Source organism: Bipolaris oryzae (genome assembly GCF_000523455.1).
Source record: "Bipolaris oryzae ATCC 44560 unplaced genomic scaffold scaffold_292, whole genome shotgun sequence".
Classification (NCBI taxonomy): Eukaryota; Fungi; Ascomycota; class Dothideomycetes; order Pleosporales; family Pleosporaceae; genus Bipolaris; species Bipolaris oryzae.
In genome coordinates, this window is record NW_006911568.1 from 1 (window position 1) to 19,171 (window position 19,171).

The 19,171-nt window shown below is 46.9% G+C and overlaps 6 protein-coding genes across 6 annotated transcripts; 4 read left to right on the forward strand and 2 right to left on the reverse strand.

Annotated features, from left to right (window-relative positions):
- Nucleotides 1-350: 350 nt before the first annotated feature.
- Nucleotides 351-2,083, reverse strand: COCMIDRAFT_43896 (uncharacterized protein; the record flags this gene model as incomplete). Its single annotated transcript, XM_007695284.2, has 2 exons — nt 351-1,222; nt 1,282-2,083. Coding segments are annotated over 2 exons (1,674 nt in total), but the record flags the coding sequence as incomplete, so codon positions are not given.
- Nucleotides 2,084-3,662: 1,579 nt separating this feature from the next.
- Nucleotides 3,663-5,358, forward strand: COCMIDRAFT_41589 (uncharacterized protein; the record flags this gene model as incomplete). Its single annotated transcript, XM_007695285.1, has 3 exons — nt 3,663-4,028; nt 4,076-4,952; nt 5,018-5,358. 3 exons carry the CDS (start codon nt 3,663-3,665, stop codon nt 5,356-5,358), a joined length of 1,584 nt encoding a protein of 527 aa, XP_007693475.1.
- Nucleotides 5,359-5,770: 412 nt separating this feature from the next.
- COCMIDRAFT_109911 (uncharacterized protein) lies at nt 5,771-8,102 on the forward strand (the record flags this gene model as incomplete). The annotated part of the gene is made up of 2 exons (XM_007695286.1): nt 5,771-6,435; nt 6,497-8,102. The coding sequence occupies 2 exons, from the start codon at nt 5,771-5,773 to the stop codon at nt 8,100-8,102; spliced, it is 2,271 nt and encodes a 756-aa protein (XP_007693476.1).
- A 505-nt stretch (nt 8,103-8,607) lies between these two features.
- On the forward strand, nt 8,608-12,924 carry COCMIDRAFT_10030 (uncharacterized protein; the record flags this gene model as incomplete). The annotated part of the gene is made up of 1 exon (XM_007695287.1): nt 8,608-12,924. The coding sequence occupies one exon, from the start codon at nt 8,608-8,610 to the stop codon at nt 12,922-12,924; it is 4,317 nt and encodes a 1,438-aa protein (XP_007693477.1).
- Nucleotides 12,925-15,343: 2,419 nt separating this feature from the next.
- Nucleotides 15,344-16,511, forward strand: COCMIDRAFT_109913 (uncharacterized protein; the record flags this gene model as incomplete). The annotated part of the gene is made up of 2 exons (XM_007695288.1): nt 15,344-16,153; nt 16,212-16,511. The coding sequence occupies 2 exons, from the start codon at nt 15,344-15,346 to the stop codon at nt 16,509-16,511; spliced, it is 1,110 nt and encodes a 369-aa protein (XP_007693478.1).
- A 2,364-nt stretch (nt 16,512-18,875) lies between these two features.
- COCMIDRAFT_109919 (uncharacterized protein) lies at nt 18,876-19,055 on the reverse strand (the record flags this gene model as incomplete). Its single annotated transcript, XM_007695289.1, has 1 exon — nt 18,876-19,055. A coding segment is annotated over one exon (180 nt), but the record flags the coding sequence as incomplete, so codon positions are not given.
- Nucleotides 19,056-19,171: the final 116 nt, after the last annotated feature.

The following is a 19,171-nucleotide window of genomic DNA, read 5'->3' on the forward strand; positions in this document are numbered from 1 at the left end:
TAAGCAGGCACTAAGCCTTCTTAGAAGCAACTACTACTTCTTAGCTTTAAAATGAGCTAGCCCGATTAGGAATAGCTCTAATATCCACCGAGTTATACTAGTTTAAAAACTAGAACTTTTAGTAACACGTTTTTTTCATGTCACCCCTCTGTATATGAAACATGCAACCAAGAGCACAGTTGCCCAGTCGCCCAAATGGACAAAAACATCATGAACCAACACGAGCATGAAATAGTTCAAGTACCAACCGCAAGTCACTAGCTCTAGCAAGATGCCTGTAATGGGAAACACGCCCAAAGCCACTCTGCAGGTCAATGATGCTTCTGCTCTCCTGGAGTGTACGGAGATTGTTATAGATCTGAATGGTGTTGCGCCCAATACTGCTGGAAGATATCTCCTTGCAATTCCTCCTCCGTCGTAAGCGAGGGGATAATTTCTGTGTTGGTAAGACATATCCCCATCGGAGGAGCAGGCTGCTCCAGCGTATTGTCATAGTCAGGCATACTGTAGCCGGCAAAAGGCTGGATACGTTGCTGGTTGTCTCTAGCCATTGTATAATTGGCATTGTCCAGCTGTTGGGATGTGTCGAATGAAAAGTCAGAGTGAGGTGCACCTTGCCACCCGCTATAGCTGTGGGCTATGGCCGCTAGCCTCGCATCACCTGGTGTACCCGCCTCAGGTATGGTCCCGGGTGAGATTGGCAGAGGGGAGAAGGGGGGTTGTTGCACCACTGGCATAGACGCGACGCGATAGTGGCTTTCCTGTCGAGGAGTCAGAGGAGCCTGCCTCGATGATGTCGCCGACGCCAAAGCGATAGTTCCTTGGTGGCTAAAGGTACCGCCATGTGAATAAGGAGAAAACTGAATGGAAGGTTCCTGTGCGGCTGACCTTGATTCTGGAGGCCTCTCCATAGCCGGCTGGCAATGTGGCCGGTACTGCTCCCGAGGGAGTGAGCTTTGCGACAATCCAGACTCGGTCAACAGTGAACGCTGCGGTGCCTGTTTACTTTGTACCGTGTTCCTCCGCTTCTTTGACGGACGCGATTCACCTTCTGCGCCTTCGTTGCTTTTTGCATTTGGTCGCTTGCTGTTCCCTATGCGATTTTGATCCTTGCGCTTAGCGTACGCCTTGGGTGCGTTTACAAACATCCGTATCTGCCAGGCAGAACTCATGACGTTCTCGCAAATCGATTTTTCTTGCTGTAGTGCAGCAATGATGTTGTCTAAGCATTGTAAAATCAGTCTCCATCTCTTTGGAATTGCAATCCGCTCTTGAACTTACCTAAACGGCCTGCACAGTCAACGTCCTTGTCGTCATCTTCACCCTTTCTCTCATCGTTCACATAGTCATTTTGGTTCCAACCTCGAAACCCCTTTTTGACCTGTTCAAGCAAGCAATCAAATACCTTGTGAGCACATGCTTCGACGAGATCCGACGAGTAATGTGGCTCGCGAACCCATCTCTTCAAAGCGGTAGACTTTGCGTTGTCCCGTGCAAAATCTCCACAAACCATGGCGTTGTATATGCGTTCTACATGGAAATCACGGTTGTGTTCCGTCTCCGCGATGGTAGGGTCACTAGCGGGATCTCTCCATGGCTTTCTTCCAAAACGCATTTTATCACGGCGGTATACTTTTGCGTCTTCCGAGGTTCGGAATCGGCCAAGAAACGGACCGTAGTGCTGACCTGGAATATGTGGAGGTGCACTGCTGTGTCTTGACGAGGGTGGCGGGGCAGAGAGTATGGGAGCAAATGAGGGCTCTTCGCCAGAGAAGGATCTGCGATGAAACATGTACGGCTGACAAGACTCATTCCTTGATTCGTGGCCTAGGAGGTGCGGACCAATGCGTTCAATGCAGTTTCCTAGGCCTTGTGGAAGAGTGATGTCTATCCCAGGAGCTGACTGCGATGTTTCCACAAAAGAATCCCTATCAGGAACCATTGGTTCATTCTTCTCCAAGCTGGTGTTCGCCATGCTGGATTGGCCGACCTCGCTTGCATCTCCAAATTGTTGACTGTGAGAGTCACGGTATCTATGCAAGGTGTCCCAGCCGTTGGTGTCTTTTATCGCTTCCTCCATATAACCCCGTGGTTCATCGAAAATGGAAGCATAAAGACATTGGCTGGTAGATTGGTCGGCTGACTTGTCGGTATCTCTCTCCAGCAAAGGCCCTGTGAAGCCTATAGTTTCCCTCATGTAGTGTGTTTTGCTTCCTTCAGGCCTGCACTTGTCAACCTGGTACGGAGACTTCAATGATATATAGAGAGGAGAGAATGATAGCGTTACTGACAAGATAGTATGTCGATTCGAATTCTGTAACTTAATGCGGGTATGGGTCGTGCTCTGTCAACAGGCGTACATCAATTGCACAGGGAAGCAATTTATATCAAATGGGCAAACGTCTATAAGGAACCACTCATTGGTGCTCTGTGCTTGGACTTCGTGGGCATTGATGTTGTTCAGTATCCCTCGTGATTTGTCCATGCGTTAGCGGTCGCGTGTGTCACTACGATCGAGGTGTCGTTCGCAACAGCGGCCTTGGACCTATGCAGCGTTTGACGTTTGCATCATGTGCAATTGAATAGATGTTTGCAGTCTTTCTAGAGCCAACATCACACGCCTTGCATGCTGTGACTCGTTTCCCTGTCCGACAGTGTTCACGGCTTCACGTGACTGAAGATCAAACCTTGTTCAATTCTAGCAAAGCATTCAGCTGAGCATGTCGTTATCGCCTGTTCGATTTCATTCGGCTACCTGCTCCTGACTCCGCATCCGAATAGTTCACGTAAGGCTGCCGACATGAAAATTGGCTCTAGGGAGTAGACCTGATCCTAAGACTGAAGATGAATTCGGACGCTTGAGTGATGAGAGAGAAATTGAAATCTTTGCCTTGGAAGCCATGGCAAGGGAGCCTTTAGCCCTTCATAATGAAAACGTGGCGCGGAGTGTCGGTTGTTGAAGGATTTGCCGTCAATTTACTCAAAGCCTCTAGGCGTCATGTTGGGGGCAATAGTCGGCACAGTCAAACTACCGACAGGCTACAGGTATATTTCGATGGATATCTCTTCACAGCCGCAGTGGCGAGCACGTGTCTACTGTGCCTTTATCCATGAAGTCCTACAAGCCAACCCGCTTCTACGGCTGCCCCATAGTGTGGGTACATTACATATAACAAGTCCATGTACGGGTGCGCTCATTATGGCCTCAGATCAGTTTTCCGGACTACTTGCATGCAACTGTCCAGTTGGAACAAGACGACAACTGGGTTGCACACCCAGCTGTAGCCATTGCCCCGGGCTTTGCTACGAGAAGCAGGACGGATTTTATGCTGTCGTTGTAGTATCACGCAATCCTTATGGAACAGTTATGAGGGCAGTGTAGTAGACCATGGCGTGATGACGTACTAATTGCACGTGCGGCATTCCGCTTCTTGTCATTAATTCCGCGCCCTGCAGTGCCGGGCTGTCTTCCCCGCATTGTTAGCAGGTATCATGATCTAGGAGCCCCATAGTACTTACCTTGTGTAGCAAGTGGCACATAGACAAGGCAATGTAAAAAGCCATAAATCGACCGCCCTTGATGTACTGATTGTTGGCATGCACACCAGATTCTTTCCCATGCCTGTTGATATCCACAGCAATACGGAACGTCAGTGGCCATCATGATTTCCACCATCATTGTAGTTTTGTCCTCACAACTGGCCGATCATCCAATCCGATCCCTCGTCCTCGCATCGATTTTAATTCCCGCCTTGTACATCGTCAGCAATGAGTATACTAGATACTCTCGACGCATCAAGGGATTTTCTGGACCAAGAAACTGGCCACTGGTGGGCAACATTCCCGATATCAAGTACAACGCGGCGGAAAAGTACCGCGAATGGAGCAAACAGTTTGGTGCAGTGTACCAAATCCAGCTTGGTAATGAGCCAGTGATTGTGGTAAACACTGCGGAGGCTGCAAGAAAATTGTTTGGCGGCAACAGTCAAGCGCTAAGCTCAAGGCCTGTTTTCTGGACTTTTCACAAGGCAAGTTGATCAAGCATGGGCCAAGACAAGTTGACTGAGTGATATAGGTACTTTCCAACACTGCTGGCACGACGATTGGTACCTCGCCCTTCAGCGACTCGCTCAAGCGCCGGAGAAAGGGCGCTGCGTCTGCGTTGAATAAGCCCTCCATCGCAACGTACATAGGCCATCTTGACCTAGAGACGAAGGAATTTGTCAAAGATGCTTTCGAATCAGGCAAAGCTGGAACGGGGAGTGTGGACCCAATGCCTATGATTGAGCGTCTATCTCTCTCACTTGCATTAACACTCAATTGGGGAACTAGAATGGGCAGTCGGCATGACCCCATGTTCCACGAAATCTGTGAAGTCGAGGCCGCAATTTCAAAGTTTCGCAGCACTACTGGAAACCTGCAGGATTACATTCCCATACTAAGGCTGAATCCTTTCAGTTTCGGTACGAGGTCGGCAAAAGAGTACCGTAATCGCAGAGATGTGTACTTGACCAAACTGAACCGCGACCTGGACGAACGCATGGCCAAGGGTGTCCATAAGCCATGCATCCAAGCAAACATTATCCAAGACAAAGATGCGGCGCTGAACAAGGAAGAACTGACATCGATCAGTTTAACGATGCTGTCTGGAGGGTTGGACACGATTACGACACTGGTCCAGTGGAGTGTGGCACTGCTTGCCCAGAGACCAGACATTCAGGAGAAAGCGATTCGAGAGATACGGCAATTCTATTCTGAGAGCGAGCCTCTAGCGGATGCGTATGATGATCAGAAGTGCGGATACATTGTAGCGCTAGTACGAGAGTGCTTGCGATACTATACCGTCCTACGCCTGGCACTTCCGCGGGCAACGGTCAAGGACGTGATGTACGACGGCAAGCTCATTCCGGCAGGCAGCACGATATACCTGAACGCATGGGCATGCAACATGGGTAAGTTGTTTTGTGAGACGAAGAAGGAGAGGGTAGCGGGCAATGCTGACTTTGCCATTACGTAGACGCAGATGTTTGGAGCGACCCAGACGAATTCCGGCCAGAGCGCTGGCTCGAACAGCCCGACGCGCCGCTGCACACGTACGGGATTGGGTACAGGATGTGTGCAGGCTCGTTGCTGGCAAACCGCGAACTGTACCTAGTGTTTTTGAGGATGTTGAACAGCTTTGAGATTGTGCAGGACTCGGAGGTGGATGTGCACCCGGTGCGAGGCAGCGCAGACCCGACCAGCCTGGTGACAATGTGCCGAGCGTACAAGGTCGTGTTTAAGCCACGGAACGAGCGGATGCTGCGCGAGGCCTTGAGGGCGGCAGACGAGCGATTGGCGGAGTACGAGAAGGCGTGAGGGTTGGGTGCATGGAGTTGGGAGATGGGTGACGGTAGTTGGTTGGGAGTCGCGATGGTAGTAATACGTATGTATGTAGTATGTATGGCCCTCGTACCCAACCAACTAATAAGTACACGAGTGCTTGTGTACTTGCATGGTATGTAGCGTATGGAAGTACAGAGTATGCACACATTGCCCCACCCTAACCGGCAGCACGCCCCGGCCCACCTTGCACGTATCCTCCCTCGTCCATGATAGCCGATACTGCTTATTTCTGACCTGTGTACACCCGTACCGTATGTGCACACATGCGTAGTGGCAGCACCGTGGCACGAGTCCATCTGCGCCGTCGCGTCACCCCAAACCTTGCTACACGCGCATTCCCGTCCAACATGATGCCCGGCGTCTCTGCGCGGTAGAAGGCGACACCATGTTCAGAAACACGATGCTGGCCGGCGACGAGGAACTGGGCAAGAAGGACGACGACCGCCGCTTCAGGCCAGCGCGCAAGCCCGGCTGGCCCGCATGGAGCCACCCATTGCGCTGGCGACGGCGGCGCACTCTGCTGGCCGTGACGGGCCTGCTGTTACTCTACTATCTCTTCCACGCCCCTGCCGACGACTACCATGGCGGCCTGGCGCAGCAGCAGCAATACCCCTCGGCCCTGACCTCGCCCATGACCTCGACGTACCAGAAGCCGAGCGCAGACGACGACGACGACAACGACAACGACAACGACGAGCCTACCGGCCCACCGCCAGGCGTGCGCAAGCCCAAGCGCGGTGACGCTACACCTCATGTATATGATGGACAGGTCCGCTTCTTCCGCCTCGCCAGCTCCTTGCGATCATCGGCCTCGTCGACGGGCGGCTATGACCAGGACAACAGCAACGTCCTCTTTGCCCTGTCGAGCCTCAAAAGTACTTCGGTGCTGCTGTCCCTGGCATGCGACATGTCCAAGTGGAACAGGAACCACGTCCATGTAGCCTTCATGGGAAGGGACGACATCCCCCTGGACGACCTGCTGCAGATCAATGGCATAGACAAGACGGCGTGCCCCGCTGTGTGGCACGATGCGCGCCCAGACTATGCAGAGTACGTTCCGTCCAGCTTGTACGACCGCTCCACGGGCTTGCCGCTGACATAGCATCTACAGATATAGCACAGATGCGCGCGCTGAGCTGGCCGTGCAAGGGGCTCTGTCGCACATTAAAGCCTTCCTTCACCCCCAGGCTGCTTTCTGCTATGACGCGCTGTCAGAGGACGCCTTCTTTGTACGGGCACTGAAGACTAAGGCCAGTGCACTGCACATGCCTCTCATCCAGGTGCCCAAGGACAGACTCGACGACTTCACGTGGGTCACCAGACTCGACGCCGGCTCACTGAAGCGATGGCATGACCCGGTCGTAGACATTTTGATACAGGTACCGCCACATTCTTCGAGCGTCATGCGATTGCTCAAGTCGATCAAAGACGCTGATTACAGCGGCCTGAGACCGCCTCGCATCATCATCGAGTTACCGGCTGAGCTCGACGCGTCTGTGAAAAAGCACATGGAGAAGTTTGAGTGGCCGCCAAACGGCAACGAGCACGGCCTCGGAGGCGGACTCACCATCAGGCGGCGCATCGCGGACAATGGCCACAGCCAGCAAGAGTCGGCGATACGTTTACTGGAGCTGTTCTACCCTGCGAGCACCACTAACTCGCACGTGCTACTGCTTTCTTCCCAGGCCCAGGTCGCCCGGCAATACTTTCACTTTGTCAAGTACACGCTCTTGGAATACAAGTACTCTGGATATGGCGCTCATGACTACGGTGATCTGATGGGCGTAAGCCTCGAGCTGCCACCGATGCTCTTGGACAACAAGGCAAGGCTGGAACCCCCAGGGGTTGGTGATATGAACACAAATCGATATAAGAAATTGTTCCCAAAAGCCGAGAGCGCACCATTCTTATGGCAAGCTCCAAACAGTCATGCGACACTGATCCTGGGCGACAAGTGGGCCGAGCTGCACTCGTTCCTGAGCAAACGAGTGGCCAAACATCAAGGTTCAGTCAAGCAAGCAACTCGGAAGAAGCTGGTATCAGAGACGTTGCCAGCCTGGACCGAGTATATGCTCGAATTCATGCGAGCCCGGGGCTATTCACTGCTGTACCCCGCAGTCATGTCTGATGCACTAGTTACAATACACAACGAGCTATACCATCCTCCAGAGGAGTTTAGTATGCCATCGACAGTTGCCAATGAGCAAACACCCACAATAGAAAAGGAAGAAGCCTTTGTTCGCGCAAAAGAACCGCCGCGGGTGCTCCACCACGCAGAGCCATCTGCCATGGCTGATGCAGTGCCTCTCCACCAAGCCCTGCCCTTTAACGGCGATCTTCCCGAAATTCCCCACCTACCACGATTGCTTTACAACGGCCAGCACATCCCAGCTGCCAATGTGTCGGCGATTGCACAAGCGTATGCCGACGATTTCCGCCAAGAGATTGGTGGCTGTCAGCCGGTAAAAGGGAAGCACAGGAAGAGGATCGAGGGTGAGGCAGGCGATTTATTTTGCTTTGGAAACGAGGACAAGGAGGACTGGGAGGAAGATGAGAGCAGAGAGGCGGAGATGTTCAATGCACCCATTGACGACCAGCTGGAGAAGCTGCTCCAAGTGGATGGACTGTCAACCAAGACGGCATCAGCAATGAATCATGCGAGCACAGGGACCGCCAAAGTATCTGATGACCACGTTAATGGCGATGATAATTTTTAGGGCAAAAAGCCCAGTGTTATTATGTGTATCAATAACCATTGTTACTATTCTCATTATGATTTTGCTGTTATTGTTGCGGTTAGATTCTCATCTTGTGTAGGTAGGCAATGCAGGACTAGTACTACTATCTACTATGCGTATGTAGCAGTGTACTATGCAAGCAGTTGCATGTGTGGTGGTGCAAGTGGCGCGGGTGGCGCAGGTGGCGAGCGGGACTCGGAAGGGCTCGGCGCCATGCCCCATTCGCCATGACGCTTCGGCAGGGCTGGAGATTTTTGGATCGAGAATCTTCATCCATGTCGGCCGCCGTCTTGCCTTCACTTACTTACATGCCGCCTCTCGCCTCTCCTCTGTGTGCGCAATACGTCCGATTCATATCCTGGCGTTGAAGCATCTTGGGGTTTCCTTTTCTTTTCTTTCTTCTGTTCTTTCGGCGTCCATTTTGTTTAGATACCCACACCCCTCCCCAGTACACGCTTCAAGACGACTGTAGCCATTGGGCACGATGCTTACGCGGGCAGCCGGACGCAAACTGCGCAGAGATGCCTTTAGGACGCCCACAACTCTCTCCGACCAACTGACGCTGCCATGGCTGTGTCCCGCCCTGTCACGAGCGCATTCACAGACGCCTTCGATGGCTGCACGACGCAGCGCACACGACTCGACAACACGACGTCGACAACGTCGCTCGTCACTATCCACCCCCCTCTCTTCTTCAATCTCTGCTACCCTCCCTACGGCCGTACGTCATGACGCACGCTCACTCGCTACGACGGCCGAATTGCAGCCCCCGCCGCCCTCGTCGCTTTCCTTCAATCCTTTCACCCAAGCCTTTGGCCGTCATCCACCTCACGCAGACCTCGCCCGCCTACCGCTATGGGATGTTACCGACCCACTGGTCGTTCACGATTCACTGGCCTCGATGCCACAACTTCGAGCCGTTCCTGGTGTCGGGAGCGATCCTACCGAGCTACATCAAAACCTATATGCCTGTCTACGGGTCGGTCGTGTGGATCGTGCCGCTGTAATTATCAAGCGACTCATGACTCTATACCGACCAGATGCACCCGAAGTGATTGACGCGCACAATGTCTACCTCCAAACCCTTTTGGACTTGGGCCAATACGATGCCAAAGCCTCGGCAATGGAAAAGGTACAGACTTGGTACAAAACCAAGATGCTGCTCCAAGGCGTTAAACCCAGTGCGCAGACATTTGTCACTCTCATACGTTCCGCAATGCACTTCCTCGACGACAGCGCCGCAGAAGATGCCGTCCGGGCATACATTGCTACTGCGCGCGAGTATGGCGAGCACGTTGTTGACAGCATTAATGCTTCACCCGACTTTTCCGACGAAGAGTGGGATCTTTTGATTCGTCTACAGCCCGAGTCATTCAACGAGCCTCCGTCGGTTGAGCAAGTTCAACATCTCCATGTCAGCACACCCGCCGGCCGCACCAATCTTATCGCCCATGGCCTAATACCACATCCAGCACAGCAAATCAAGCCTGTCAAGCAGAAGGGCATGGGTCTGGACTCGCTGAAACAGGCACTCAATGTCTTTGATCATGGAGACTGTGTCCCCTACCCACACGACATGGAGGGTACGCAAGAGGAGAAGGATCAAGCATACGCCTACGCACGACAGATTCAGATGGAGCAGGATGGAATGGAAGCCGCTGTCAAGAGATGGAAAGCCGAGGATGAGAAAATGCAGGAAATTGGCATCCATGGCGTCATGAACAAGAAGTCTATTCAAGCCATGATGTATGGTTGGTACACCGCCCTAGTACCATTGTTCAAGAAGCGCATTGAGCATGCCAAGCAAGTTTTGCTGGAACCTCCAAAGGCCACAACGCGGGACGACGCCCATGAATACGGTGTTTGGCTAGAGCGATGCAAACCTGAGAAACTAGCGGCTATCACCGTTGCCCGTACCACTCAATCTTCGGTAAAAGGCAAAGGAGAAGACAGTTCTGCTCTCAAGATAGCGTCCCTGTCCATCGCTGTAGGTAACGACATTGAGGACTATCTCAATGCCGAAGCCCAAACTCGCCGAGACACTTTTCTCAAAAAGCAGCGTAAACAAACCCGTCTGAACTTGGTCAGCACGCTTGCCAAATCAGATTCGGCATCATCCACAGAAAAAGAAATCCAAAGTGCGAAGACTAGCATGTTTGAGTTTGAGAGGGTTAACATGCCCATCTCGGCTCGGACGAAGCTTGGTGCTATGTGCATCGAACAGCTACTTCAGTCAGCAACTCTTGTGGTGACGGCGAAAGATCCGAGAACCGGCAAATCAGTCTCACGTAGCATGGCTGCTTTTCACCACCAGGTTGGATTTCATCAAGGCAAAAAGCTTGGTTTCCTGGTGCCACACCACGAGCTCATGGCCAAGATGCGTACTGATTCTGTTCATAGCATTCAAACGGTCCGGCTGCCCATGGTAGTTGAACCCAAGCCTTGGTCAAGTTTTGAAGATGGTGGATACTATACTGTGCCACAGAAGATTGTTCGTCAAAAAGGTGGTGATAGTGCTCAGCGGGCGTACGCTCAGCTGGCCATAGAGAACGGTGACATGTCCAAGATAATGGCTGGCCTTGATGTTCTAGGAAAGGTTCCCTGGCAGATCAACGCTCCTGTCTTCGATGTAATGGCTCGTGCTTGGAACGCTGGTGAGAGCATTGGATCTCTAGTTGGTGAGGACGCCATCACAAGTCTCAAGCGCCCCTCTGAACCTTCTGCGGAAGCTTCATTCCAAGAACGATCACGATGGAACAAGGCTCTTCAGGAGTATGAGGACACAATTGGTGGCCTTCATTCTCAACGGTGCTTTCAAAACTTCCAGCTTGAGACTGCTCGAGCGTATGCCAACGAGAAAAAGATCTACTTCCCTCACAGTGTGGATTTCCGAGGCCGGGCGTACCCAATACCACCTATCCTTAACCACATTGGCTCGGATCTCTCAAGAGGTCTTCTTAAATTTGCACATGGCAAAGAGCTCGGTGCTGTTGGCTTGCAGTGGCTGAAGATCCATCTTGCCAACTTGTACGGTTTCGACAAGGCAAGTTTGCGAGAACGCGAGCAGTTCGCTATGGACCACATGAGTGAGATTTGCGATTCTGCAAGTCAGCCCCTAGAGGGACAGCGATGGTGGACCAAGGCCGAAGATCCGTGGCAATGCTTGGCATGTTGCATTGAATTGAAGAACGCTTTCGACCTACCTGATCCGACCCGCTATGTATCACAACTGCCCGTTCATCAGGATGGAACCTGCAATGGACTCCAACATTACGCAGCCTTGGGCGGCGACCATGCTGGCGCTCGCCAAGTCAACCTTGAGCCTTCAGATAGACCTCAAGACATCTATACCGGTGTTGCAGAGCTAGTAAAAGAGATGGTTGCTAAAGATGCCAGCAAAGGACTACCTGTTGCGAACTTCATAGACGGTTACATTTCTCGAAAGGTCGTCAAGCGGACGGTCATGACGAATGTGTATGGTGTCACGTTCATGGGAGCGAAGCAACAGGTCCAAGATGAACTTCGCAACCTTTTCCCCCATTTCCAGCCCACGGACAAAGTGAAGTCACTCGGAGTCGTCGCTTTGTACGTCGCGCAAAGAATTTTCGAAGCATTGGGAAAGATTTTCAACGGCGCACAGGAAATTCAATACTGGCTGGGTGAATGTGGTGATCGTATCACAACCTCGATCTCTGCCGAACAAATCAAACGGATTCAGGAACGATTTGAGGGAACGGATCCTGCGGTGGCGCTATACGATCCAAAGTTTGCTGCCCCCAAAAAGGTCACTACGCTCCAGATCAACAAGCTAAACAAGAATATGGAGAAATTCAAGACTAGCATCATTTGGACATCCCCGCTCAAGATGCCTATTGTGCAGCCGTACAGAAAAGACACTGTCCAGAAAATCAGAACCAAGATCCAGGACATCACCGTCTCAAAGAAATCACAGCAGGATGAGGTTGACAAGCGTAAACAACTGCAGGCATTTCCCCCCAACTTTATTCACTCTCTAGATGCCACCCACATGACGCTGTCGGCGTTGAAAGCCAATGAAATGGGTCTCGATTTTGCGGCTGTACATGACAGTTTCTGGACACACGCATCTGATATCCCAAACCTGAACATAATCCTTCGCGACGCATTTGTACGCATGCATAGCGAGGACATCATCGCTCGTCTTGCTGCAGAGTTCTCTGCACGCTATGCAGGAGCGATGTATCGCGCCACTGTTGTCAACAATTCAGAGGTCGGACGGAAGATAATCAAATGGAGGATGGAAAATCGAAGAACTGGAGGAAAAGCCACAAAAGTTAGTGGGTTGGCCCGAGCGGATGCTACATTCGAAGAAATTGCATTGGAGGCCAAGCGGCAAGAGCTACTAAAGAGCGGAGACCCCAAGCAAAGAAAAGAAGGTGAAGAGATGGAGACACCCACCAGTATATGGCTCGCGAACCAGGATCCGAAGGCACTTCATTCTTTCCGTCTCCAACTGCTTGGTGAAACAAAGGAAAACGAGTCAGCAGAACGGCAAACGGAGATCAGAGACGATGTTCTGGATGGGATAGCAGAGCCTTGCATCACTACTGAATCAACCATGCATCTTGTTGAAGATGGTGCAGAAGATCTTGGAAAAGATCCTGAGAGTGGCGGTCTTCATGGGAAGAAGAAATCACCATCCCGCATTGCTGCCGATAAGAGCACGATTCAGGTCTGGGTTCCTTTGGAGTTTCCTCAAATCCCTAAGAAGGGTGGCTGGGACGTTTCTCGTCTTCGAGAATCAAAATACTTTTTCTCTTGACTAAGTCCCGCACTTCGAGGCGATGCGGAGCGCGAGTTTTTTGCCCCAAGCGACCACGCGCCAATTGCTGCGACGGAGCAGATTCGCAGAATTAGCAGGCTGTTCAGGCTAGAAGGTGAATGCGGATGGCACATCGAAATCAATCATCTGGCGTGGTGGAGGGAGGCCCATCCAGATAGTTCGACCAACGCTGGCAGAAAGAGGAAAGATGGTGAGAAGAGAGGCAGAAAGCAGAAGAATTGTTAGATGTGTTCTTCATTTATCTAGATCATGTATCGTAGTTACGTGCATCATGTGTATCATACGTAGTTAGTACCTTTAACTTATGGAACTGTATATGCAGTGTATCCTGAAATCAATTACACCCAACCATAAGAGCACAGAACCAGCAATTTTCTCGATTTACATAGTTTGTACTAGCTATCAGTGAACGTGATAATATGTACATACGCAGGTCACGGAAAATCGCTAGCATTTTGCAGGAAGTAGCCGAGATAGTACCGTTTCCCTGCATAGGACATAGAGAAAGTGTCCGTGCATTTAACTAATTTGAATCCAGAAAGAGGACATATTTATGTCATACGAGACGGAGTAAGTCCAGGGGTCAAAAAGTGTTCGTGATTGGCAAGATACTGGACCAATGTCGTCGCGTTGCCTAGTTACCACTGGAACGCAACTGTAAATCTGGGTTTTCCTGCGCTCTTCTTAGCTCCGAGAAATGGGGGTTTATGATTCTTGTTTATATTGCGGAGTTTTAAGCCTTCCACATGAATCCGAAATGTGCGTATGGCTGCTCGAGCTGCCGGACCAGTGAAGGTTGCGAAGATATTTGCCGTTCGGCTATCCCGGGACACGAAGGAGGGGGGCGAGGGAGGGGCCTTCTCGAAAGGCTAGAGCGTCATACTAGTGATTTGTGGCGGTACTTTGGATGCAGATGCGGTAATGATCAACCAAGTCACGTATCTTGTAACCGTAATCACTCTACTCTTCTACAGTATCTATGTACTATGTTAGCGTCTTGGTACTGGATTTGATGCATGTCGGCGAGGGTTTGCTGTTTGGTTTCCATCATCAAATCGAACCCAACGTTAAGAACGTACTGGTGTAGTATACCATGGGTACTATATCGGTCAGTAGTGAAACGGCTGGTCACGTGATTTCTATCAAGCGGATAGCCACTCTTTACAGATGAAGTTAAGCGACTTTGAATTGGTGATACGGAACTTGCAACAACTTGCTTGAGATGAACAAGTGGTCAGTGGGATCTATGATGCAACATGGATTTGTACACTCTATTTTGTATACATGAAGGGCTTCTTATGAATGGTGCAGTTGCTGAATTTCTACGATAATTTTTTGCCCTAGTCAGGGAACAACGTCGGCTGTAAGATTCCTACATGCATCTCCTGTCCGTGCACTTAAGGGAAGCTTGTATCCGACGTCCATCAGCTAGTGTCATTGAATCTTGGGAGTGTGATTGGCAGGAAACACGCGAATCTCAGAATCGCCTGATGTGGGTGGTCGTTCTGTCTTGGGTCTTGATTACTAGTACTACTTAGCGGCAATTACCCCGGTCTCATGTCAGCACCGGCGTCCTCCTTTCTCGGTCGGCCCGGCTTGTCAGATCACCATGGGATGATGGGTGCATCAGGCACCGGGCATAGCTTGGCAAGGTGACTGCAAAACAGCTGTTGACAAGCACATTATGTGACTAATTTTTGAGGCAAGGAATTTTGACTAGTGACAAGGCAGTGGCTCGCCTACTTCAAGGAGATAACAGCCTTGCAGTCTTGTGACCGGAAAGCATCCTCACACAAGTGCTATCGTACCTTCACTGTTACTGACACTAAAGTTGAAAATATACACAGATGGCCTATGCTCGAGATATCAGGGTGCGGCTCGGATGATCCGAACACCGCCACATGATCTAGACCCGTCTGTGTTCAGGGAGCCATGTGCATACTAAATATACGCGACCCATTTCTGCCAAGATTCGGCAGATCTAGCAATGTAGACATCCCTAGTGTAGTCTTACAAAGAGCATACTCCAGTAAGCTTTTGACTAAAGAGTATAGAATGACCGTCTGTGCTAACTCAAGAAAATCATTGCCCCGCTTTTGGGCAGTTAATCCGAACTGCTAATACAACTGCCGACGATTCTAGAACTTGGGCTATAGTATGAAAATATGCGCATATAAGCCTTATAAAGGTATGTTGAAGGGCAAGAACCATACCACCTTCACCTTTTCCACCACATACTTCAGCCTTCCATTGGAGCAGATTGTCGTCATATTTCAGTTCTGATCCTAGTGCAAATTACGACATTATAATAATGCCAGCCCACATTGTGGTCCGAAGACCGGTAGAGAGACTTCTGCAGACAATGCCTGGATCTAGCCCGTTACGAAGGCTAGGGACAATGGTCGATTTCAGAGGTTCCACGATGCCACCTGGTTACAGAGCTACAGTGGGATATCTCCAGACGTTTGAACTTCCCGAGTCTCTCAGTGGAAATGCAGCGGATAAGGCTTTGGGAAAGAGTATGATTGATGCTTGGAGGAAAGACGGTATTCTACAAATCTCTATGGACCCCATCAACCGCAAGCTCGCTGATGCAGCGTTTCTTTGCAGTAAGAAATTCTTTAGTCTGGACTACAACCAGAAGGCGTCTTGCCTAGATGATCAGTCTTTCGCTGGCTACATTGCGTCCGGAGAAGAGATCACGGATAACATCGCTGACTATAGCGAGATCTTCACAGTCACTAAAGATCTTGCATTGTCTGATTTGCGTGTTCAGCAGAAGTGGCCATGTCATGGACCTTGCCCATGGCCATTTGGTCAGATGAAGACTGTCATGCAAGCTTACATGGATTACCTTGGTGAGAGTGGCGAGAAGATGCTGCAACTCATCGCCTGGGGGCTTGGTATGGAGGATGGCAATGCCCTTACAAGGTATACACAAGACGGCTGGCACCACATGCGCATCTTGCGTTTCCCTGAGGCTAATAACGTAAATGGTAAGGGGAAAGCCGGACGCGGAATCGGCTCGCATACCGATTACGGGCTACTTGTGATTGCCGCCCAAGATGATGTCGGGGGCCTCTTCATCCGCCCCCCGATTCAAGGTGAGACATTCGCCAACTGGAGAGAGAGTGCAGCTGGCAAGCACGAGGATACAGATGGTTGGGTCTATGTCCCACCTGTGCCTGATGTCTTCACCGTGTTCCCCGTAAGTCTGATCAACCCGCGAACGTTTTGGGAGATGTTTCTGCTGACAGGCATGCGAGGGCGATATGATGCAATACATCACCAACTCCTTCCTTCCCTCCACCCCACACAAAGTTGGCCTTAACACTCGTGAACGTTTCGCGTTCGCTTACTTTCATGAGCCAAACTTCTCTGCCGTTTTGAAGCCTCTTCCAGGTTTTGAAGTTAGAGAAGATTCTATTGGTGGAATCCACTATGGAACGCATTTTACGAAAATGTTCATGCGTAACTATCCAACAAGAGTTACCGCTGATCGAATCAGAGCTGAGGAGAGAATGGCACTGTTAGAATCGCCCAGTCTTCGCGATCTATCTCTGTAGTCTTGTATCATCTATTACCTAACTGTTTTTTCATTTCCTATAGATTGTGTCAGATTTACTATAATATAGAGAAATACCATTCTATATACTATAGTACTATTACAAAGGTTAAAGAGTCATTACTCTAATATGAAAGTATTATATATAAGGCAGACTAAAGAAATATTATAATTAGTCCACACTTATTATATAACGTGTTTCACCACCAAGTCGTTAACCTCATCAAGTCGTTAGCTCTACCACCACACTCTTTACTATTCTCTTTATTCTCTAATCTTACTTAGTAAGTATAAAAGTTATATACTATTTAGCTATAACACTTATAGTACTATATATTTTATTCTCTCTTTAAATACAATAAAATATTATTATAGCTTTGATTTTCGAAAGTAAGAATTTAATTAGATATTAAGTTAGCTATTTAAAATGACTTTACTAATATATATGTTACACGGAGTTTAGAGTGCTAATACTTGTCTAGCTTAATCTAGGTAAGGGTAAGTAGAATTAGAGTGAGCGCCGTAAGAGTTGCCTAGCAATTTATAGTAGAAAAGGGTTATAGATATAATTAGAATTCTAATAATATTAATCTATTTAATAAACTAATATTTAACTATTTTATTAAGTAAAAAATACTAGTAAGAAAGTATAATTTAAGTTAACTATAATAAGAGTAATAATAAAATTTATCTATATTTATATTCTTGCTACTTTATATTCTACTATGTTATCTATCTCTTCTTAGTAGGATAGTAGATAGTATACTACTATCTCTTTATACACCAATATCTTAAATAGCTAGTCTTAGGAAGATAGTATATTATATAATCTAAAGTCTTATTATAATTTATTACTTTTTAATATAGATATCTTTAGGCTTTTAGCTATCTACTTATTATTTATAATATTACCTCTCTCTTAAAAGCTATTAACGTGTTTCACTACCGAGCGGCGCACCCCACCGAGCAGCGCACCCCACCGAGAGGCGCACTCTAGTACTTCACCCTACCTTTATAAGTATTTTTTATAATACTACTATAATTATTCTAGTTAAGTAGAATAGAATCTTATTCTATAGACTCTTTACTATTATCTTAAATCTCTAATTCTATTTAGTAGGTATAAGAGTTATATCTAATTTAATTATAACGTTTATAGTGTTATTTATTATATACTCTTTATATAAGTATTATACTATTATTATAGTCTCTACTCTATATCTTTATAATCTATTTAGCTATCTAGCTAACTATTTTAGATCTCTTTATTTATATATAGCGCTACTAATAAGTTTTTTACTTTATTAAAATTCTAATAGTCTTTTATAAGTAATCTATTTCTTCCTAATTTAGTACTATTAAATAAGTAATTGTCGCAAAATCAAGAGGTAGAGAATTAGTGAATTAATAGATTAGTCCGATCTAGGTCGCGTGATCGTCATATTATCTAGACATCTATTAAGATTAGATATCAGAAAAGAGTAAACTAATTAAGAAAAGCTAATAATTAATAGATTTAGTTAAACTAGAAAAGAAAGTATTTAGTTTTACTAATTGTAAAGAAAGTATCGTAGAGAGGTAAAATAAATACTTTCTAAAATATATAATAGCTTATATAAGAATAAATAGAGTTAGTTATAAATAACCAAGTAGTAGATAATATAGATAATAAGTAGATTAATTATAGCTTGGTAACGATTTAACTATAGACTTTAAGCTTCTTTTATAGAAAGCTTATAGACTTAACTAACTTCTAAGTGTATTTAATATTTATAAATAAAATATTAAGGAATTTAATTAAAGCGCTTAAATCTGTAATTTATAATACTTATAAGCGTTTTATAAGCTATTAATAATATAAGATAAATTAAAAGATTAGAAATTAAATTCTTAATTTAAAATTAAGCATAAAAAAATACATAGTAGTTAATAACTTGCTTAAAACTCATAGTAGTTAATATCTTTTAACTAATTTATGATCCTTAGTGTATATAGAAGTTTGCTAGATTATTTAATAGTACGATTATTATAATAGTAACTAAAAAATAAGATAATATATAAATTAAGTTGATAAACTTATATAGCCTCTTAATTTATATAGTATTCGTAGTTTTTATAAACTAAAGCTATTATATTTCTATTTTCTTTTATTCTAGTATTTTATTTTATAAAGATATTATAGGTTAAACTATAACCTTATATAAGTTAATATTTTTACTTTTTCTATAAGTTATAGCTCAATACTCTATAACTAAGAATTATTGAAGTANAATANNANNNANTTTATATTNTNTNNTANANANAATACTNNANNTNNNNANGGGTTAAAAACCTAAGTATAAATAAATTATGTTAAATAACTTATTTATTCTTTAAATTTAACTAAACTAACTCTACTAATAAATTCTTGAAACTTATTTATATTAGTAGCTTTAGTTAAATTATTAGTGAAGATTATTTTGATATTTTTATATACTAAATTGATATTATTTTCTGTTAGATTATCTCTCATAAAGTAATAGGTAATATCTAGGTATTTTATTCTAGTATAATAAATTAAATTTTTAGCTAGGTTAATAGTACTTTAGTAATCTATTTATATAATAGTTATTATATTAAAGATTTCTTTTAAATCTTTAGTAGAGTTATAGCTAAATAATT